The sequence below is a fragment of the Peromyscus californicus genome, unplaced genomic scaffold (assembly GCF_007827085.1).
Source record: "Peromyscus californicus insignis strain IS unplaced genomic scaffold, ASM782708v3 Scaffold_5__1_contigs__length_169319896, whole genome shotgun sequence".
NCBI classification, from domain to species: Eukaryota; Metazoa; Chordata; class Mammalia; order Rodentia; family Cricetidae; genus Peromyscus; species Peromyscus californicus.
The window spans coordinates 67,456,856-67,481,421 of NW_026294573.1; the positions used below are offsets into that span (position 1 = coordinate 67,456,856).

A 24,566-nucleotide genomic window follows, 5' to 3' on the forward strand; every position below is an offset into this window, starting at 1 on the left:
CGTGCAAGATGATTGAAAGAAAGAAACTGTGTTTCATCTCCTTCCTAGACTGTATCCAGAGACTCTGCAACTCCCAGCATGCAGTATCAGTTAGGTATTAGTACTTTCCAGATGAAGAACAAATCCATCTACTACAGTGCCTATGGAATGTAACTTGTGGATAAGATACACTTAAGATGACCTTTGGGGTCAAATGTGTTTAAAGCAACTACAAAAGGTCATGCATGCAGGGGGTACTTTAAAAAAAAATGCATAAGTGCCAGACGGTGGTGGTGCACGCCTTTAATCCCAGGACTTGGGTGGCAGAGCCAGGTGGATCTCTGGGAGTTTGAGGCCAGCCTGTTCTACAGAGCGAGATCCAGGATAGGCACCAAAACTACACAAAGAAACCCTGTCTCAAAAAACCAAAATAAATAAATTAATTAAATAAAATAAATTAATTAAATTAAATTAAATTTTAAAAAAACACATAAGCAGCCAATGGTGTGAATTCATAGGCTGTCTGGTCTGTCGATCAACACACTGCACAGCAGAAGACAGTCTTAGAGGGAAATTGTACTGTTCAATACACACGTGCCTCTCAGCCATGAGGGTGGGGCCTGCCCTTGTACAACCAGAGACTTGTGGTTTTCCTTACTTCTTTCTCTTCGTGTTTCTCTATTTAACACCTTACATTTACAATTTCAATATTTTAGGTTTCACAATGTTGAGCACAGCCATTTTATTTCAAATGACTTTTCTTTCTCTCCCTAAACTAAACAGAGAAAAAATATATACATATACGGTTTTGCTGAATTAGCAAGAGAAAAAGATTTTGAATATTACAACAATGAAAATTTTAGAAAACTTCATAATTGAGGGAAATCATTAAAACTAATTAACATCATTTGTAACCAATGCTTTGATAAGTGATATGTTGCTCTCAGGAGTACACAGTAGGCGGGGAGGGGCCATCCTGCCAGCAAGGGCACTTGTAAACCCCAAACCTTTATTTTAAGCAACATGTAATATAAATTCTTTCAAGGCTGAACTTCTTTTTTAAGAATACTATAAAATATGCCAACAAAGATATGATGATCCAGTAAATAACAAATCATTTACTATAGACCCTTAAGTTAAATACATTCTAAGTTGATGCATTTATGAACTGATGGACATTTGAATGCATATTGGAATCACAGGCGAACTGGAGAATTACCCAGAATGATGGCATTGGAGTGTAACTATATGATGATCCAGTATAGACAGCTGCTGTCCATTCTCTGCAAAAGCCAGGCATATGGAATGAAAGCCTGAAAAAATAAACAAGTGGAAACTCAAGTCATGAGCACAGTTAGGGGATTTAAAAGAAGGAATTATTCTTTTTGCTAAAATTAAGCAATTAATATATAATTCTTTAAAAATCTGAAATTGTACTGTTTGTATTAATTTCCCAAGGACACATCAATGCATTGTCACAAACTCATGGATTAACAACATATTTCTTCTCTTACAATTCTGGAACCCCTGACAGAATCCTTTTCCTTGTACTTTTCAGTTTCTAGATTCTGGACTCCTCAAGCCTGGCTCTTTTCTCTATCTTCAAAGCATCTCCATCCAGCCTCTGCATCTGTCACCATGGCGCCTTCTCGAGACTCTCTGCAGCCAAATGCATCTCAGCCTCTCTCTCTCTTTTTTTTAACCTCTAATAATCTTTTTATTTTATTTTATTTTACAATACAATTCAGTTCTACATATCAGCCACGGATTCCCTTGTTCTCCCCCCTCCCGCCCCCTCCCCTCCCCCCCAACCCGCCCCCCATTCCTACCTCTTCCAGGGCAAAGCCTCCCCCGAGGACTGAGATCAACCTGGTAGACTCAGTCCAGGCAGGTCTAGTCCCCTCCTCCCAGGCCGAGCCAAGTGATCCTGCATAGGCCCCAGGTTTCAAACAGCCAACTCATGCAATGAGCACAGGACCTGGTCCCACTGCCTGGATGCCTCCCAAACAGATCAAGCCAATCAACTGTCTCACTCATTCAGAGGGCCTGATCCAGTTGGGGGCCCCTCAGCCATTGGTCGAGAGACAGCCCGAACTGACCTACTCTGGTGATGGGATGGCCAAACACCCTAATTGTCGTGCTAGAAACCCCATCCAATGACTGAGGGATCTGGATGCAGAGATCCATGGCCAGGCCCTGGGTGGAGCTCTGGGAGTCCAATTAGTGAGAATGAGGAGGGTTTATATGAGCGAGAATTGTTGAGACCAAGGTTGGATAAAGCACAGGGACAAATAGCCAAACGAATGGAAACACATGAACTATGAGCCTCTCTCTCTCTTAAAAGGCACTTTTTACTGTGTTTAGGTCCCATCCAGAAAACGCAGAACCATTCTTACACACTTTTGCCACAAGAGGAATATTCACATGTTCCAGAGGTTAAAATGGTTATCTTTGGGGCCAATATTGTTTACTCCAGAAAAAAAATTAATTTGTATACCCTAGTAGTTATACAGTAAACTCTTTCTTGATCAGCCACATTGAATGGATTGAATAGCTTTCTCAGGATGCTTACCCATCATTATCTTCTATGAAGGTCTGTTGCTCACAGTATCTATGCGATCTCCCAGGCCAAGCTAGACACACTGGACAACATAGTGAGGTTGTGAGTTCCTTTCAAAAATAGGTACAAACCTCACAATTTTTTCTTTATTAAGACTTTTTTTATTCATTTTACATACCAACCACAGATCCCCCTCTCATCCCTCCTCCCACTGCCCTCCAGCCTTCCCCCCCCAACCCACCCCCACATCCCCCTCTGAAAAGGTAAGGCCTCCCATGAGGAGTCAGCAAAGCCTGGTACTTTCAGCTGAGGCAGGTCCAAGCCCTCCTCCTGCATCAAGCCTGTGCAAGGTGTCCCACCATAGGTAATGGGTTCCAAAATGCCAGTTCATGCACCAGGATCCTGATCCTACTGCTAGAGGCCCCTTAGGTAGACCAAGCTACACAACTGTCTCACTTAGGCAGAGGGCCTAGTCCAGTCCCATGCAGGCTCCACAGCTGTTGGTCTAAAGTTCATGAGTTCCCATGAGCTTGGCTCGGTTGTCTCTGTACATTTCCCCAACATGATCTTGACCACCACCGAGTCCCCCCCGCCCCATGCTCATGGACTCCCTCTTCATTCTCTTAGTCTGGACTCTCAGAGCTCAGCCTGGTGCTTGACTGTAGATCTCTGCATCTGCTTCCATCAGTTACTGTATGAAGGCTCTATGATGACAGTTAGGGTATTCATCAATCTAATTACTAGGGTAAGCCAGCTCTGGTACCCTCTCCACTATTGCTAGTAGTCTAATATAGGGTCATCCTGTGGATTCCTGGGAACTTCCCTAGCACCAGGTTTCTCCCTATCCCCATAATGTCTCCCTCTATCATGGTATCTCTTTCATTGCTCTCCCAGTCCATTCCTGTTCCAGCTCGACCATTCCACTCCCTTATGTTCTCATCCCCCACACCCTACCTTCTATTGCCCCCCTCACCCCCAGTTTACTCAGGAGATCTCATCTATTTCCCCTTCCCAGGGTGATCCAGGCATCCTTCTTAGGGTCTTCCTTGTTGGATATCTTCTCTGGAGCTGAAACCTTACCATTCTTTCAGTTACTAGCTGGACATGCAATATTGATTAGTATGTGTGCATGTCATTGTGTCTAGCCAATAGGGCCGAAGAGATAGCTCAGTTGGTAAAGCTCTTGTCATGGAAGCATGAAGAACCATGCTTGGTTCCATAACAGCCAAGTAAGAAACTGGACATGGTGGCACATGATTGGACTCCTATGGCTGGGGAGGTGGAGACAAGGAGGACTCCTGGGGCTTATTGGCCAACCAGCCTAGCCTCATTACCATGCCTTGGGTCCTACTGAGAGACCCATTTTAAGAATAAAACAGAGGCCATAGCTCCTGAGGAATGGCACCTCAGGTTGACCTCTAGCCTGCCCACCCACTTGCATGCATGTATAGCCACACCCACGCTGCAACAGGGCAGGGAGGGGGGTAGTTACTGCTCATCTATGGGATGATTGGGATCATTGAGCTTCTTCCTTGGTGTGGACAGAGCTGAACATCCCAGAAAGATAAAAGACAGAGCCACTGTAACTTTTATCCCTTCAGTATGGGAAGGACCATAAGGTTGGAAGTAGGTTTGGGTGTTTCATAGGCCCTGGGTTCTCCACTTTCCCCTACTGGACCTGTTTGGATAACTGCCAGCTCACGAAGCCTATCTTCTATTTCCTGTCTACCTGTGCCCTTCAACATGTATACACATACACACACACACACACACACACACACACACACACACACACACACACATACACATGCACACATACACTCTAGATTTCAAACAATAACCTACTTTAAAAATATTTCTGCCGGGCGGTGGTAGTGCACGCCTTTAATCCCAGCACTCGGGAGGCAGAGCCAGGCGGATCTCTGTGAGTTCGAGGCCAGCCTGGACTACCAAGTGAGTTCCAGGAAAGGCGCAAAGCTACACAGAGAAACCCTGTCTCGAAAAACCAAAAAAAAAAAAAAAAAAAAAAAAAAATTTCTAATTGGACAAGACAATTTTAAAAATTTATCTTTAAAAAGCATTCAATATTTCTGGAAGGCAGGCCTAACAAAGTAGAAACACTGTGGACTTTAGAATTACAATCCCAGGCATATTTACTTCCTGTTACACCTGTTACTAAGTAGCAAAATGCCATCATTTTAGATGCTCTGTTGTCCATGAGTAAGATGTGATGCAGATTTCAGTTGGTTGTTTTGATAGCATTAGAGTTTTTCTATATGGCTGAAAGGGCTGCTGAATAAAAATGACCTTCCAACTGCTACATTAGGAAACTTATCTATAAAACCTGTACAGTGAAACAGCTCAATCCACCAGTTTGGAATGGATTCAGACCTGGAAATAAAGTAGCACAAAACGGTTGATGGTAGCATTAAAAATCCACCAGTAGTGAACTGAGAAACAGATTGGCTAGGTTTCCTAAGAGGTACACATTGGGTAACTTACTGTGTAAAGTATCACTTCATTGGCACGTCTTGCTTTTTCATTGTGTTATGTCATCCCAAAGCATGAATGTAAAATGCTGACAAACCTTTGTTAAGTACATGTGGTTTAGGTGTCGCAACAATAGCTTTCAGCATCCCCTTGATAGTGACAGGCCAGGCTGGTACTTTCCTAGATCACAGAAAGTTAGTAAGAGAATCCACATCCTGAAATGTAAAGCAAAATTCCCCTCCCTACAAAAGCATTTGAAGTCATTCTCCTGAGAAACGTCAAGTCCATGCATCACGCCTAAAGAGCTGAAGAAGTTGAAGAGCAACTGTCCTTGCCATGGAGATACAGATCTCAAATATGCAGCAAGTGGTCACTGAGGTGCTCAGAGCAGTCTTGAGTTCCTCAGATCTCCATAGGACATGTCATTAAATCTCCTCCTCCTGCTGCGTCTGACTTCTGGGAGAGAAGCATATGGTATAAATATTACTGCACTTGGTGATGAATACTAATGATCACTCAGGAGGCCCATACTTTGGTTCCTATGGCCGTTACCATCCAGTTGCTTATAAATGTGACATGCTTCAATTTAATTTAATAATCTTTCTTTTAGTTTATAGCTCAGAATTCTCTGTGCATAGTCTGTGTGTAAGAGCATATACAGATACACAATTTTGGGTTTCCCATTAATACTGTGAAATTAAAGTAAGCAGACTAAGGCCTGCACAGGGCATATTTTACAAAAGCACTCATTCCTCTTAAACTGCTAGGATCTGAAAGTAGACCCCCCCACACACACACACAGAGGCACATGGGTTACATAGGGTAGCAATGTCCTCCTAGTGTGAGGGCTGAAAGTTTAGTGAGAACATGTAAACTACAAGCCTGTGTGTCAACATCTATGCAGAACACCTTCATCGCTTGCAGAAATGGCTAAGGAAGCATCTTGACATGTGAAGAAATTAGTCTACAGTCATCATGAAAACCACGGCGCGTTCTGTGTTCTGTATACAAGCTGAATTTCACAGGTAACTTTATTCAGAGCACATTGAGAGTTCCAAAATAAAATAAAAAATAAATTAAATAAAAAGAATTAAGAGCAATTTGGTTAAAAATAGAATTTTACTCCTCATATAAAGCTTTCTAGAGTTGTATACAAAGCTAATTACCCTGGCCCAGTGTTTTAAGAAAGAGTATGACACAAAATGACAGCAATGATGCCATGTCACATCAGACAGCACACATCACAGGCTGATCTGGATGGCACAATAAACAGTAGTACACAGATTTTATTTCCCAAGGCCAAATGTCACAAAACACAATATAGGCTTCACAATACAAACTGTTATTTTCTAACGTATCCATAATGAAAAATTCTATCATGAAAGATAATACCAAATATAGATTTTATAGCAAAATTCTTTGTCAAAAACTACAGTTCTCATTAGAAGTTAGTGTCACTGGGGAGTTAAGTGATGAATACAAAAACAAACGCACATTACAAGTATTCTTTTGTTCTTCACTTACCATGATGCAAACTGAAAGAGTTAACCTTTAAGGGTTAAAGAGTTTAATCAATGTCAATGCCTGATCTTCTGACGGCGATAAAGAACAGTCTGTCTAGCGGTACCCAACAGAACATCACTTTGTCAAGCCACAGAGCGCCCAAAAGCTTGTCAAGTAAGTTACTAGAAACCTCTTTGTGGTTAGGACTCAGCTCCTTCCTGCTTGACCTATTATTTGATATTTGACCACTTGGTTGCAAGACACTTGCTCTTTCTAGCTGAAATGTCACTGGGGCATCTTGTCAGCTCCCCGACATCTCGGCCTGACATACAATTTTACTTTTGTGTGCTACAAGGCAGAAAATGCAGGGCAATGGCCTTGTTTTAAATTCTGTCAGCATCAAAGATGGTCGTCACTCTTGGGTCTTACCAACAACAAAAACAAAAAGAGGAGTCTATTCTGAAGGTCAAAATGGCCGTTACCTTGAAGTTTTTCAGCTTATACTAAATATATCACCTGCTACACTGGCGTGGGAACTGTCCTTATAAAGTGCCTGAGCAGTCCATGGAAACCCTCCCAGCAGAGCTGCTCTGCCTTCCCATCAAACACAGACTTGATAAAAGGACAAGGTTTTCAATGCCTACAGGGACCAGATTCAGCAGTTAACTTAACTTGTTCAAATGGGCAAGTGGTATCATGTAGCTTTACAAGGAGCAACCTGACCTTCTCACATTGACCAGGAGTGACATTATTGTGCAGGAGGAGAAGCACTCACATCATTTCTGTTTTGCACAACCTGCTTAAAGTTTGCAACTAAATGCTTGTCTTCAGTCGAGCTGACAGGAGAGAAGAGGGGCTCAGTGAACCATGGCAGGGCTGCCATGAAATGACAGGAATCATTGGCATACATTTCAAATAGCTCTCTCAATCCTATTAAAGTATTGCAGCCTTGCTTTAAAATAGACAAGTATGAAACAACTTTGATAGATAGAGACTAAAATGGCTTATTGATTTTTTTAAGTCTGAGGGAAATTACCCAAAATGTGTCATTCTTTAACATTTAAAAATATGTTACATAAAAATGAGCAACTGTGATAATAAATAAAACTTAGAGAGGAAAAGTGGGTGATTTCATTATTTAAGGAGACAGAGATCCCTGTACACATCAAGATATTACACAATTTTCAAAAGCCCACCCTCACTTGCATTAAACAAAACTCAAGAAAATCCCCCTTCAAAACAATTTTAATTGTATAATTAACTTGTCCTCCATTATTTTATTTCATAAAGTCATAATCCAATCTGAGATGGTCTTTTGGCATTAGCAGGGATCACTGGAGAGGACTGGGATGACGTCAGAGAATGGGGTGCTGTATTTATGAATGTCTCCTTTAAAAAAGTGTAGGTTGTATCAAGTTCTGCTTGCAGTGGAAGGAAGTCCCCAACTGTATTCCCAGGGAGAACAGGTCTGGAAGGGATGGAGACATTGGAATGGTCTCGGGATCCTGTCTGTGGGAAGAAAGAAGCACAATGAATTTTAAACTCTTAAATAGAATCTACAAACATAAATGAGGAAGTGGGTTGGTAATGCTTGAGGTGTAGGATGGAGCTTGCCATTAAGTAATCTACAGGAAACTTTATGGAAGCAATTTTCCAACTGTAACTGAATCAACTCATCCTACTGTATATAGCAAGCTTTCTTGTTGGACTATCTTTGGATTGCCAGCCCCAAATGATAACACAGAGAGTTATTATTAATTATGAAAGTTTGGCCTTAGCTTAGGCTTGTCCCCAACTAGCTCAAATTAACCTGTTTCTATTAATCTACGTTCTGCCATATGGCCCGGTTACCTCTGCTCTGTACTGTATGTCCAACTTCTTAAGAGTCTTGCTAGTATCTCCTGCCTCTCTCTTCCCAGAAGCCTCTCTGTCCCCGTAAGTCCCACCTAACTTCTTCCTGCCTAGCTATTGGCCATTCAGCTCTTTATTAAACCAATCACAGTGATACATCTTCACACAATGTACACATATCCCACAACACTCTATGTCATAGTTGTTTCAGAATGACGGAGGAACAAAGAAGTCAACACAACTAGGCATTTTCCAGTTTAGCTCCAATTTTTGGCCATATGCAGAAACAAGCCCTAGTTGAATTTATTCCATTAGTTTACAATGTGCTATAATGACTGTTCAGGAAATGATCTATGGTGTTCATTTCTAAATTACTTTCAATGATTTAATTTGCAAGTTTAGCACAAAGAAAAATAAGCAAATCCCAGTGATTTCTAGAAAATAATACACTATGAATAAAGTCCAGTGAGAACCTAGGTTATACTTTCATTAACAATGCCAGTACCTGTTTTGATGAAGATTATTTTAATCATCTGGGAATCATTTATAAACATAGAGATTATACTGTAAAATCAATTTCTCATATGTAGATATATAAAACATTGGTAGAATCCAAAATCAATATTCAAAACTGCCCCATACTCATAAAATACTTAAAAACAAAATTAACATTTGGTAAAGCTATGATTTAAGGCTTAAGAAACAAAATACCATTAAATAGTAGTTAATATTTAATGTGAATGAAGTCTTAGTCATGAAGCAAATACTATTTTAAAACATCTACACATATAAGAAAATAATGATCAATTTTTTATCAGAATTTTCCAGATTCTTGGCAAATGAATGTTGGTGAGATAACAAGGCCAGTTATGAGTGCCCACTAAAAACATTCCAGTTTACTGAGTTTTAAACACCTCTTTTTCTTGGATTCTCTTTAAGTTTTGATAATAAAATAAGATGAAGTTTAAGGGTCTGCTTCACTGTGTTATGTTATACAAAGCTATCCCTACATGTAGAGACAAGGAGGAAACCATGGCTAGCATTAGGAACATATTAGAAATTCTACTGCTGTATGTGTTACCATTTTTGTAGATTTTTTTAAAGTACAACTGGAGAAAATCAATGCCTGCATCTAACACCTAGTTCAGCAATTTTCTTTGATCTCTGTTCTTTTGATTTCTTGATACTCCACTGCAAGCTGATGGAAATCGTCTCTTCTTATGCTGGAAGTTAAAAAAAATCACCTACAGTGACCACTCAGTTATCTCCATGAAGCACAGGGTTTACTGGATCCCATGGAAGGAACACCCAAAGGCAAGTGTCAGTCCTGGTTATCGTGGCTAAGGGCTCCCTCAGAGCTGTCATTCTGGTCCTGGGCACCTCACTTCAGAACCTGAGCAGAGGCGGAGGGTGCATCACAGGCAGAGGGTGTACCACAGACAGAGGGTGTACCACAGGCAGCGGGTGTACCACAGGCAGAGGGTGTACCACAGGCAGAGGGTGTACCACAGGCAGAGGGTGTACCACAGGCAGAGGGTGTACCACAGGCAGAGGGTGTACCACAGACAGGCAGAGGGTGTACCACAGGCAGAGGGTGTACCACAGACAGAGGGTGCATCACAGGCAGAGGGTGTACCACAGGCAGAGGGTGTACCACAGACAGAGGGTGTACCACAGACAGGCAGAGGGTGTACCACAGGCAGAGGGTGTACCACAGGCAGAGGGTGTACCACAGGCAGAGGGTGTACCACAGGCAGAGGGTGTACCACAGACTGGGAGAGGGTGTACCACAGACAGACAGAGGGTGTACCACAGGCAGAGGGTGTACCACAGGCAGAGGGTGTACCACAGACAGAGGGTGTACCACAGACAGGCAGAGGGTGTACCACAGGCAGAGGGTGTACCACAGACAGAGGGTGTACCACAGACAGAGGGTGTACCACAGGCAGAGGGTGTACCACAGGCAGAGTGTGTACCACAGGCAGAGGGTGTACCACAGACAGAGGGTGTACCACAGGCAGAGGGTGTACCACAGACAGGCAGAGGCTGTACCACAGACAGGCAGAGGGTGTACCACAGGCAGAGGGTGTACCACAGACAGGCAGAGGGTGTACCACATGCAGAAGGTGTACCACAGGCAGGCAGAGGGTTACCACCGGCAGAGGGTGTACCACAGACAGGCAGAGGGTGTACCACAGACAGGCAGAGGGTGTACCACAGGCAGCCTCACCCTCCTAGGCTTTCGGCTACCAGAACCACTTCCAGAGCTTGTTCCGGATGACATGTGAGGTGGTGGCTTCACTACCCAACTGAGCTTGTAGCTGTAAGCGCTGTATGTCACCTCCTAACTTCTCCCCTGCAGACCTGGAGGTTGGGAGAATGCTGAAGGGCCGAGGACAGTGGCACTCGACTCTCTTCCTTGCTATCTTTAGCTCACTTATAGCAATGATTTTCAATGCGGTTGGGCGAAGCTTCAAGTTTTGTTTTTAAGTCTTTTAGGATTTTACAATGTTGGTAAGTTACAGTAATGTGTACTGTAATTTTAATATAATGTAGAGTGATTACATCAAATGTTTGTTTCGAGAACACTGCTCTTTTATCCTGTTAGCATAACTGTGAGCTCCCGTCACCAATGTACAAGAGAGCTAAACTCATCAACCTTCCGCTGTCTGTCCTAAGACGTGGGACATTTTCACTGTTCTCTCTCCAGTTGAGCCCCACCCCAATGGTGACCACCAGTCTCCTCTCTGCTCCTGTGAGTTCAGTAGATCCTCAGCTGTGCCCTCTCACACGTGAGGAGAAATGAGGCATGTGTCCTGGGCTAGCGTCCTTCACTTCCGGGAGTGTTGTCACAGCTGACAGAATTTCTTTCTTCAGTAAGTCTGGGCGGTATTCCATTGTGCAGATACTCCAAAATGTGTCTGTTAACTGGCTGGTGGACACTTGGGTTGATTCCATAACCTGACTTGTAAAAAAATGCTGCAATAAACATGGCATGCAGACATCCCTTCAACACACCAACTTCAAATATTCTGGGTAAATACACAGAAGTGCCACAGCGCCAGGGGTGGGGGAGATCACAGGGTAATACTACTTCAGGTGGGTTTTTGTTCTTCTTCTTGTTGTTACTGCTTTTGTTTTAGAAGGAGTTTACATCTCTGTGCTTCAAGTTCTGGTATGTGAAAGGGAGGGCAAACAGAATCAGACCAAGAGATCCGGCATCCCCCTGGGGTCTTCTTGATGTTCTGCGCTACAGAAGAGCAAGCTCACCAAACTGATCAAGAGTCCGTTTTGCCAGTGTTAGAGATGCACAACAGCTTCCTGAAACACACTGCACCTGAAGCCTCCCTCTCGTTCCCGTGAGCCCACCAGCCCAGGACCTGACAAGCTGGAAGGCTGCCCTTCAGAGAGGAGCTCCAGCAAGCGCTGCAGTCTGAAGATTCTGCAGGTCTTGGCATGCTCTGCAAGGCTCAGGTTCACCTGTTCTTGCCCTTCTTTGTATGTGTCTATTTTTCCATGTGTGTGAAAATACTCTCTCTCTAATAGAGTGGTTTTGACTAAATAACCTTGAACTGTGGTGTCAAGTATTTCTGTACTATTTTAAATCAGGCTCATCTTCTGCACATTTTCTTCAGACCTTATGTTCTTAACACAGAAAACCATCAAAATGCCTTGGGGAAAAGGGGAGGGATGGAGGGAAGAGAGGAGGGGAAAGGAGGGAGACGGGAGAGAGAGAAGGGGGTAAGAAGGAAGAGAATACACATTTCCTTCAAGAGTTTTGTTCCTCAAAGGTTCCAGCCAGCAGTCAGGCTTATATCTGTGGAAATGAAAACAAATGCTGCTTCTGCTATTAGAATCATTTGCTGTACTCTTAGAAAATATGTTTTATTCATAAAATTGGATAAAATTTGATTTTAAGTTACTTAGCTTAAAAAAAAAGCCAGCACAATTTCTAGTGAAGTTTGATCTGAGAATTTGATGTTTAAGTAACAATTAAATATTAAGTATTTTTCTTGTTGCAAATAATATCAAAAAACCTATGGAAATGCTTTTTTAATGTAACAAAGAGGTAAGGATAGTAAAATAACTTTGTAGCAGAGATCAGGAAGAATTAATATCATTATCTGATCTTACACTCTAAGTCTGGGAAGCCTATGACCATTTAAATTTCTTCATAAACTGCTTAGATGTTCTGGCTGTCTCATATAACTCTAAATTTGGGCAATTTTTTAAAAAGAAATTGGTTACCTGAAATAAGAGCTAGGTGTCATGTGAATCTTTATGGAAGCACTTTTATTTTCTCAATGAGCTGTAAATGATTCTATTAGAGTTGTTATAGTTGATCAGGTAAATACATACTCACAATACAGAATGTACCTACTAAATTTCTCCATTTAAAAAAACTGTGAAATGCAGTAATTGAATACACCCAGTAGCCATTTTTTAAAATTATGATTTTCTAAGAATGTTTCACACAAAAAAATAAAGCATTCATCTAATAATAAAATAATCAGACAATAAATTGTCTATAAATCAAAGCCAGTTTGCCAGCCAAGGCTTCTAAACAGCTAGAGCAGGCCCGTATGTCTCCTGTGCAGCATCCATGATCCAGTTCTGTTTTCCAGGACTTATGGTTAAAAAGGAGAGGAAAAGCATGATTTACCCACGTGCAGACCACGCTAAGCACCCAGTACAGCAGAGGCTGGCGACTGCTAGGGACTGCAGCATCCCTCCCAACTCGGCTGTAGTGGAAGTCAGCCACTGGGGCAGGTAAGTCAGCCTGCCAAAGTCTTGAATTCTTTGTCTATAAAACAAGGGTTGGACTCTTCAACTCTGCGATACTGTCAGTGTGTTACAGTTCCATGTGTGATGGTATATGAAAAAGTATTGGTATCTAACTTCTATGTGACATTAACTTAAAAACTCAGGATTTCTAGATACAATACTCAAGAGTTTTAATATTTAAGATTTTGAGAGGTAAGATAGACCATGATAGATCATTCTTCTTTAAATACATATTCTTTTTTAATTCAACTTTTTGTTGATTCTTTGTGAATTTCACATCATGCGCCTCGATCCCACTCATCTCCCCATCCTCTCGCTTCTGCTCTCTGCCTTTGTGACCTCCCCCCGACAACAAAATTTAAAAGTAAAACCAAAAACAAACAAAACAACAACAACAACAAACACATTAAAAAAATCTCAGCATGGAAGCTGTAGCATGGCCACAGTGTACCCTTTAGTCCATTCACCTTTACTTGCAAGTGTTCATTGCCGTGGGTCATTGGTCTGGTTCCAGGCCTCTGGCTTCTGCTACACTATGGATACTGGGCCTCACTGACACTCTTCTTGGATTAGATATATACTCTTTTTAAAAGAAAAATTTTGATTCTTTGAGAATTTTATACAATATGTTTTGGTCATTTGCCTCTCCTTAACCCCTACCAGCTCGGCTCCCACCTCCCTACCAACCCCCTAACTTTCTGTCCACTCTTATTTTTAGTTGAATATCCATTGGCTCGTATTTGTGCTTTCCATATATTTCCGGGTATGGAGCACACCCATCCACTAAAGCATGGGCAGCCTACCAGGAGCCAAACCTTACAGCAATGGACTCTCCCTCCCACAGAGGCCACCATGTCCGAGGCTCTTCATGAGCCCCTGCCCGCTCCATGCTAGACTGCTGACTGCTTGATCTTGAGTGGCTTTTATGCAGACAACCACAGCTGCTGTGGGTTCCTGAGGGCAGGGGTCTTGTCATGTCCAGAAGACATGGTTTTCTCCTCCCTGGCCTCTGACTCTTAGAATCTTTCCGCCCCCTTTGGTTGCGATGGTCCCTGAGCGGTGGGAAGGAGGCGTCCCATTTGTGACTGATTCTTAGGCAGAAGGGATGTGTGCTGTCCATGGCTTTCAAGTGTAAACTAAAGGTTCATTCAGTCAAATTCTGCAGTACACTTTTCGTTGCTGCCATCACCACGCCGGCATTTCACGCCCACACGCCGCCGCCGGCTGCTTTTACACAGGTGCAACAACTGTGTTTCTGCTGATGAGGGATGCGAAGCAGCCACGAGAGAGAACGACGACAACGAGACTCACTGTTTCCACTCCAGTTCCTAATGTGTTCTCAGCACCAGACTCTCAGTACTTAGCATAACCAAGTTTTCTTTCCTCCAGAAATACGTGTGCATTGTGTTCTGCCTCTCTGTTTTCCAGTTCTAGCAAGGTGGAGTCACAGGACACATCAGTTTACACAGCCAGAATTGGAAACAACCCAGGAAATTCTTCCTGTGGAATATTCGCCTCCCTGAGATGTAAGCATGCACATATACATCCACCTTCAAACACGCATCCATTATATATACACTCACACATACATCTGTTATTACACTAAAATACTTACCTTTGTTTAGCTACTAATTCTAACTTCTCAGACGCAGTGCCCAGCCTTGCAGGGTATTTTATACATTCTTCTCCCTCTAAGTCACTAACCCTTAGTACAGACCAGCTCGACTCTTGAGCTGCCTGATGAAGGAATGGGGGAAGCGAGAGGCCGTGGAGCGTTAGGAAGAACTCTCTATGGTCAACAAACACCCTAAAGGCCCCACGTACCTAGAGATTTAGAAAGTACAATCATGAAAATCAAAAGGAAATCAGAAAACTGGTAGAGACACCAACAAACTTGGCACACAATTTTGTCCTCCAGCAGATTCCAAACCTCAGGTCTATCTGGCTGGTTTGAATCCGGCTTCGACAGTTTGCCTGACCTGGGAAATGGATGGATTAATGATTCTGCATCTCTGTGCTTCCACACAGCCAGGCCCTTCGCTGTGCAATTTTTGAGCTTTCTGCTCCCCTGTCCAGCCTCATCTCCACTTCCCTGATGTTGTGCAATCCAGTTAGCACTACGTATGTATGCCACAGTGCATCCTCAGCCCTGATCTATCCACGTCTTCCTTTGCAGGTGAGTTCTTTACCTTTCAGACTCTGGTCAGGGTTTCCCTCTCTGGTAAGGGCTTTCCAGAACTGCTCCCTTTCCAACTACATGGACAGCAAACGTCCAACCAGAATTTGTATTTCCTTGTGAGCATTTATTTGTATATTTTTGCTTTTCCTATGAAACCATGAGCATGCCATATGATGAAATAGATCATGACTGTATTTCTAGCATGGTCATTTAGCTAAGACTAAAGAAGACTCATGATTGATGAATGAGTAAGTGAACAAAACACCAATATTATCAACTTTATGGTTTGGGTCTCATGTTGATACTGGGTTATTTCATGTGTAACAGATTATATCTCACACAGAAGTACCACAGTACAGTAGAAAGCTATGAGCTTTGAAGCTATAGCCTTCTCACACACATTTCTATTTCATTCTGTCATTTAGTAAGGATGTGACCTTTGACCGATTACTTATTTTCATCCTATATCTTTATCTATGAATCCTTGAGACTGTTACAAAGAGTAAATGAAATAAAATCCACACAAAAATGCAATAATGTGTTTGACTTCTCTTTCTGCTCTTAGTGATAATAAGTTCCTAGTTCATTTTTACAGCTACCGTGTATTGGGTTTGTATATCAGGCACCATGGTAGGTTCAGCTTGGTAGCCCTTCCATGAATTCTCATGACTCAAAGAGAAAAATCCCATGAGTCCCCATATCTTTTTTTTTTTTTTTTTTTTTTTTTTTTTTTTTTTTTTTTTTTTTGGTTTTTCGAGACAGGGTTTCTCTGTGTAGCTTTGCGCCTTTCCTGGGACTCACTTGGTAGCCCAGGCTGGCCTCGAACTCACAGAGATCCGCCTGGCTCTGCCTCCCGAGTGCTGGAAGTCCCCATATCTTAATGTTAAAGAAACTAGGGCTCACGGGGGTAAAATTATGTTGCCGCAAGTAACTTCGTGGTATGGCAGAGAGAGATGTGAATCTTGATCTGGCTCACTCGCTCATCACTGACCACTGTCCTCTCATGCCACCTAAAGCAGAGACTGCCCTGGTTTACTTCACGTCTAGAGCCATTTCATACGGTAAAGGTTCAGCAGTCTCATGACTGGAAAGTAAAGATGCATACATAGTGCTGGAGGCAGAAGTAAATGCTTTTATCTGGGGAAGCATTGTTGTAGCACGATCTAGTGTCGGCGTGTCCACCACAGTGCCATAAATAAATGTTAGACAACACTTACATGGGATGAATGTCCCAGTCCTTCCACCAAGACTCTAAGATGTCGTTAGGCTCCAATGTAAAATTCAGAGCTGAAGTTTGAAATTACCCCAGAACATTTGACTTAATTTTAAATTATTTTAAAGATGTCTGGTGCCTGACAAGATAACAGCTCCCATTATCTGCTCTTGGATATTTCAATTTCCTGATGTGATCAGGGTTGGAAAAGGAAATGAACTTTCCTGGAGAGCGTTTTGTTTTTTCTTTTCCCACTTTCCTTTACATCCCACACTCTGTGTGTTTCTGACTTCTCATTTCCTACACACCTGAGGGGAGAGATCCAGAAATGGGCAGAAAAAAAAAAAAAAAAAACAACCCACCTTTTCCCTGTCTTAGAAACCTGTATTTCCAAACAACTGAAAGATAATTCGAAATGTAAATATATTCACACAATCAAATATACAAAAAGAACAAGCACTGAATAAACACAGAATACAATGTAAGAAATCCTTGGGTAAACTGGTTTTTAAAAATGTGAAACACACATGCTAACCATGGGAGTGACTTTTTTAATTTACAAGACTTATGCAGTTAAAAGAAAAATCTAACTGGGAAATAAGCTAAGGACGTATATTTACCATAACAGCATTCAGTTATAACAGAAAACCCCAAATGCTTTCTTATGCAAGGTAGAACTTATCACTCTCTAGTGGGACTGAGGACAGGAAGTGGAATCCAGGCCATTTCTGTCTTGGTGGTCTACAACTCACTTCTTAAACTGCGGGTCGTAACCCCATAACTGAACATGGAAGCTATGAAAGTCTGTCAACAATAAGAGGTTTCTTCTTATGAAATTTAGACCAACACCCGTGGAGGCTCCATGGGACTGGACTAGGCCCTCTGCATAAGTGAGACAGTTGTGTAGCTTGATCTGCTTAAGGGTCCCCCTGGCAGTAGGATCAAGATCCATCCCTGGTGCATGAGCCAGCATTTTGGAGCCCACTACCTATGGTGGGAGACCTTGAACAGCCTTGATGCAGAGGAGGGGCTTGGACCTGCCTCTACTGAATGTACCAGGCTTTGCTGACTCCCCATGGGAGGCTTTACCTTCTTTTAGGAGGGGATGGGGGTGTGTAGGAGGTGGGGAGACTGGAGGGGCAGGAGGAGGGAAGAGGGGGATCTGTGATTTGTTATATAAAATGAATAAAAAGTTTTTTAATAATAAAAAAAAGTTTCTTAACACAAAATCACCAAAACTTAATTCAAAATCAAACATGCAGTTAGTGCATCTTCAAATTATACTGTGTTAGAATATTTGACAATAAAGTTTGCTGATTTGAGGGGCTGGAGAGATGGCTCAACAGTTAAGAACACTGGCTGTTCTTCCAGAGGACCTGGGTTCTATTCCCAGCACCAAGATGGTAACTTAACAACTGTCTGCAGCGCTAGTCCCAGAGGATCTGACGCCCTCTTCTGGCCTCTGCTTGCACTGCATGCATGTGGTGCAGACATATATGCAGGAAAAACACCCACACACATAAAGATATTTTTAAAAGGAAGTTGCTGACTTGAGTTCCTTTAAAAAAAAAAAAAATCATTATTAGCTTTAGATTAGGAGAGAACTTCCAGAAGTTTCTGAAATGGCCCTAAACATACTTCTGCCATGTACATATTTAGGTGGAGTGGCATTCTCAGTATTGACCATTATATAACCAAAATATCAGTCAACTCTGAAAAATGTTAAAGATGTTTTATGTCCTGAAACATGAAATATTTAGCCATTGTTTAATTCTGTATGTATAAATAAACAATCATCCATCCTATTAGAATGAAACTTTATTTTAATGGATACTAAAATGATATGTATACCAAGGAATTATTTTAGAAGAAATTTCTTTATGATTTTTAGCAGTAAATGTTTGCTTTGAGTATTTAGTTTATATACCTATTTTTACCAGGATTGCAGAAATGCTGCTTGGGTAAAAAGTGGTCCTGATTGGAAAAAGTTTAAGAATTCCTGCTCTCCAGTGCACTGCATGGTCTAGCTCGTGACAAAAACTGCTGGAGAACTGGCTACTGTGTCTGTATTCTGGGAAGAAGAAAGAAAAGAAAGAAAGAGAGAAGAGCTGTTTCCTTCTGAAGATAGCTCTTGAAACTGAATACAGCACTCATGTGCATGTGTGTGTGTGTGTGTGTGTGTGTGTGTGTGTGTGTGTGTGTGTACACATGCACACATGACGGCCAGAGGTCAACCTCGGGTGCCACCCCTAGGATGCCATCTTGTTTGAGACAGGGTCTCTTCCTAGCATGGAGCTCACCAAGTAGGCTGGACTAGCTGGCCAGTGGGTCTAGGAGATCCACTTATATCTGCCTTCCCACAGCTGAGGTTATACATACAAATACCATGCTCATTTTTTACATGGGTTCTGGGGATCAACTCAGGTTCTCATGTTTTAAAGGCAAGTACTACCAACTGAACATGCCCCCAACCCCTTAAAACGAGCATTCTTAGTTATATCTCATTGGCTTGAGCTTAGGTCATATGGCTAACTTAGTTTTTTTTTTGGGGGGGAGGGGTCTAGGCAAAGTAGATTATTTTTCCCTTGAACTTCACAGATAATATTAAGAAGCTCTATTTCTAAGAAAGAAAAGCACATAGGAAGAAGGCATGGTAGCCTCTATCCCAGGCACAAATGGCCTATTTGGTTGGGGTAGGAGGGATACAATAGCCAATGAATATATGGGAAGGTAGTAAGTTTCATCATTATGATTAAAGAAATGCAACACAAATACGCCAAGGAGAAATGACTTTCACCCAACAGACGGAAACCACACATACGCCTGGCAATGAGCACTCTAGAGAAGGAGGGGAAGGCTCGTCCCACACAGGTATGAAGCTGGTGGCACTTTCTAAAGCACATACTTCTGTGTTCACTCTGTACACTAACCATTTCTGCCACAAGGCATTTCCTTTATGAGCACCTCACACAAATCACCAAGAAAAATAAGTCAAGCACCATGGCATAGGCCTGTAATCCCAGCACTTGGTAGGTTGAGGCAGGAGTCTTCCAAGTTTGAGATCAGGCTGAGCTACATAGAAAGATCATGTCTCAAAATCAATTAATCATTGATCAATTCATGTAAAACCTCCAAAAAGGAAACTAAAGTCTCCACCAATAGATGTCCACTGAATTGATATATGACATAGTCAAATAACAAAATAATTTTAAAATCTGAGGTAAATATTTTAATGCTAATATAGGAATAGCTTCATGTGAAAAAAATTCAAACAAGATTTTGTATGTAGATATACACACATACATATGCACAGAAGCTCCTTGACTTACAATGGATCACACCCCATACACCTATCATAAGGTGACCATGCACTTTAATACATCTACCAAGCACAGCTCAACAACACAGCACTCGGTGCAGCTTTACTCCTGTGACTATAGGCTGACTGGGGGACACAGCTCATTGCTGCCACTCAACATCACAGGAAAACGTCCTAGGGCATGTGGCTATCCCAGGAGATCAAAATCTAAACACAAGTACAGTTCCTACTGATAAGTGCTGGTTAGGAAAGATGGTAAAAGAAAAATCCTAAGTATACATGTGGTAACTCAGGTCTGTCTGTGCCTGCGTGTGTGTGTGTGTGTGTGTGTGTGTGTGTGTGTGTGTGTGTGTGTGTGTGTATGTGTCTATGTGAACACATATATATGTATATATATGTATATATGTGTGTGTATGTATGTACACACAAGGTATACAGTAATATGCATATATATTTTTCATTAAAAACAAACATAAAGATATAACTATGCATGCATAGCTTTTTTTTCTAGAAATGAAACATTAAGAAATTAACTGTGGAATGTGGGTCACAAAAAAAAGCACTAAATGTTTACATTTCTCCATGATTTCTTATCTTTAAAATTATTTGACTCATTAGTCAAGGTTGTGAACTGAGTCCACAAAATTAGAAATATAGGTGATTAACAAATAAATTGGGGGAATAATACACCCCTACTAGCAGTTAAGATGGGAAATAAATGAGATATTTGATGCCAATGAAAAGGGAACTTTAAAGATGATGGTACTGTTAGTGAAATCACTGTAGAGAGACATTCATAAACTGCAGTGACTGTGCACTGTGATGGAACCATGGTGACTTTGACTGCGCAACTGTCCTGAATGACTGATGCATGTGATTCAACAATTCCATTACAATTAGGTTCCTTCTATTAATGGCAGACCAACTCTGGAAATGACTCAACCACCGAGGCACAGGATAGAGAGCTACACTCACCTGTGAGGGCACTGTGCATTTATGAACCTTACAGCTTACACCTTTGGGCTACATGGGCAAAAGCTTAGTCCTGAACAAGGGCCAGCAAACATTTTATACAATGGACCAGATAATATTTCACAGATAATATTTGTAGGCTATATATTTTCTACTATACCTAGAATGTGTTGTTTTATTCAAAGACCAGTCATAGAAAATATGTAAATAAATTATCCTAATTATATCTCCATAAATGTTAGTGGGCATTTAAATCTGAATTTCAATCATTTTTGTGATTCATGAAATATTTCTTTGGCTTTTCCTTACAATTTAAAATATTGGGACCATTCTAAGATTGTGGTTAGAGTGAAAACGGCCCCTATAGGCTAATAGAGAGTGGCACTATTAGGAGGTGTGGCCTTGTTGGAGTAGGTGTGGCTTTGTTGGAGGAAGTGTGTCACAAGGGGTGGGCTTTAAGGTTTTGGGAGCTCAAGCCAGGCCCAGTAGCTCACTTGCTCTTCCCGCTGATCCAGAGGTAGAACTCTCAGCTCCTCTCCAGCACCATGTCTGCCTGCATGCTGCCAAGTTTCCTGACATTGTGATAACGGACTAACCTCTGAACCGGTAAGCCAGCCCCAATTAAATTTTTTTCTTCATATGAATTGCCATTGTCATAGTGCCTCATCATAGCAATAAAATCCCAACTAAGACAGAGATCATGGATCGCAGAGAAAGAAGTGGCAGGTGGATTTGGCCCCAAAGTTGCACTCTACTGTAGACAATGTACGTGAAGAAATAATGAACGGCTTACAGAGTTACATACGGGATTTGTTTGAGGTACTGAAGTTGTTGGGACGTTTTTCTGGTCTCCTGTAGTTCCAAATTATGCACATGCAATATAAATTACTTTTATACCTACAAATCTTTTATTAAAACACTAATATTATATATGCTGAAGCTATACATTACATATGTACTGAAATGTTTCTGGAAGAGTTATGACTGAAATGTGTGGTCAGAGGGAAAATGTAATTGTTAGTTACAGGTCTCAAAGGACACTCCTTTTACAGATTCTGAAAAGTTGTTTTTTGGTTTTTTTTTTTTTTAGCCAAGGGTCATTCTCAACCCGTTCAGTCATCCACACATTCACTAACACTGGGAATATGCAAATGCAAATGATTACACTGATTACTCCTACCTCTTCCCTGCACAAGGCAACTCCATACCCAGGGTGGCACTTACCACTCCTACATGTTCTTTTGGTCCCAAATAGCACTTCCCTATGCCAACTTGCGGCTTCTGTGGTCAAAATGTACACACACACCATGCCCTCTCTGGGAACCATTAGGAAAAGCTGTCTGAACACCTTTTCATCACTAGAGACTTTCCTCTTGAAGTTATAAGCCTTTTTAAACGCCAGACTTTGGTAATAGTCTGTGAGGTGTAATGTGGACATTTAGTAACATGCTGTCTGAGGTAGAAGGGCAGCACGGTGAAGAGTCACCTAGAGTGGCTTTCCTAAACCTTCCTACCGACATACATGTCAGTCGGCCATGCATCACAACAAGCTCTGCAATGAGCTCCAATTTTACAGTCTGAAACCCAGATTTCCGTGCCCTCCTTTCCCACTGCTTTAGGCCATAGTCCTTCATCATTCCATCTTCTCACATCTAAGATCCCAAAGCTCCTTGTAGATGCTGCACACAGTGTTGATTTCCCTGGTGACAACCTACAGCCAAAGTTCTGTGTTCTCCAGGGTTGTGGACCCTTTTAGTGTGGCAGGGGGCCTTGTAGGAGGGGTGGACTGTCTTTATGTGAGAGAATGGGGTCTTGCTGTGAATCAGGGAAGTACGCTTCAGATAAACAGCACTCATGCTATCTGGGGCCATGTCTGTGGAGTATCTTCAGATCACAAGCAATGAAGAGTATATTCCACAACAAATTGCTTAGCTAATGATGGCATGATATCTCTTATGTGATATGCAGGGATGTTATTTCTGATACAGGCAGACAAGCGTTTCCAACCGTATTAATCTCTTAGGAGAACATCTGGCAAGACCTTTGAGAAGAATGTAACAACCACCAATTTATAAAATAATATTCATACAGTTACACGTAAGTATTACCAACCTTGTGTAATAAGTTCTCCATGCTTACATTCTGTACAAAATATAACCAAGCCCATAGATGCTAGGTATCTTAAGTTACCTTTATTTATGAATTCTTCTTTAGAACCTTATTTATTGACAAAAATAATTGCCTGCACTATGGGGTAAAATGTAATGATTTTGAACACTGTGGAATGAGTTCCAGGCTAATTAGCATTTATTATATTTCACATTCTCATTTTTCCTATGATCATAACATTTAGATCCACATTTAACAATTTTGAAATATAAATTTGTATTGACCATAGCTGTTTTGCTGTGCAGCAGAACAGAAGAATTTATTTCTTGTATCTAACTGTAACTTTGTATCTCTTGACTTGCATTTCCCCATTCTCCATCATAACTCAGCCTACCCATTCAAGTCTATACTTCCATTAGTTCAAATTATAGATGCCATGTCTAAATTGAAGTTACATGTCACCTGGCTTTCTGTGCCTGGTTTATTCACTCACCTAGGGTGTTACAATGGCAGAAAAATCATTTTTAATGGCTGCATTATGTAAGATTGAGTACATGTAGCACATTTTTTAGTCCATTCATTGGTGCTGGGCAGCTAGGTGGTCCCTGAACCATCACTGTTGTGAACAAAACAGTAATGAACTTGAGGCCTCTGTGCTGACAAGCTGATTCAGATCTTTGGAGTAAATTCTATAAAATGGGATTGCTGAATCATATAATGCTGTTTTAGTTGTTTGTTTTTTATTGTTTCTGTTTGAATCTCCATGCTGTTTCCCAAAACAGATACACTGATTGACATCCCCACTAATAGATTACAAGGGTCCCATGTTCCCCACCTCCTTGACAACACTCTTTGTGTTCCATCCTTTTGATAACAGCCATTCCAACAACTATAACGGGAACTCTCCTAGGGATTTAATTTACATTTCCCTGATGAGTATTGATGTTGAGTACCGATAGACAGACAGACAGACAATTATATAGACCAATCCTCTGTGTGTCCCTTTTGGATATTTTTGTTCTTTTAGAAATCAATAGATGAATACAATAGATTTTGAGCGTATCTACAACCCCTAATTCACCCCTCCAACTCCTTCCAAACCACCCGCAACATGTCTGCCTCTCATCATCATGCCCTTTCTTCTTTTATTTTAGCCCATTGAGTCCAATTAATGTTGCCCATATGGGCACTGGTGTGGAGCAATCCTCTGGAGAACGGGTAACCTGCAGGGCCACACTCCCTACAGTCTGAGTATACTCCTTTAAGAAACTGCTATTCAAGTTGTTGGCCCAATTTTAAATAGGGTTGTTTTCTTTGAGATCTTTATAAAACGTGTGTGTGTGTGTGTGTGTGTGTGTGTGTGTGTGTGTGTGTGTGTGTGTGTGTGTGTTTGCATGTGTGCATACAGGAGTCGGTGCCAGAGGAGCCAGAGGTGTTGGTTCCCCCGGAGCTGGAGTTAGAGGCAGCTGTGAGCTCCTTGAAGTGGGTGCTGGGAACTGAACTCGGGTCCTTTACAAGAGAGGTAAGCACCAGAACCAGCTGAGCTGTCTCTCCAGCACCAGGGTTGTTTTCTATTCAGTTGTTTGATTTCCTAGCATGTTTTGGA

The 24,566-nt window shown here is 41.6% G+C and overlaps 1 protein-coding gene across 3 annotated transcripts in view; it reads right to left on the reverse strand.

The window, feature by feature from the left end:
• Window positions 1-6,122: 6,122 nt before the first annotated feature.
• Window positions 6,123-24,566, reverse strand: part of Ccdc171 (coiled-coil domain containing 171) — a 314,303-nt gene continuing 295,859 nt past the window's right edge. For all 3 annotated transcript variants that reach the window (XM_052716877.1, XM_052716878.1, XM_052716879.1), the window contains one exon: window positions 6,123-8,041. In XM_052716877.1, the coding sequence (XP_052572837.1) occupies window positions 7,823-8,041 (219 nt within the window). In that variant the 3' untranslated portion in view covers window positions 6,123-7,822. The remainder of the gene's footprint in view (window positions 8,042-24,566) is intronic.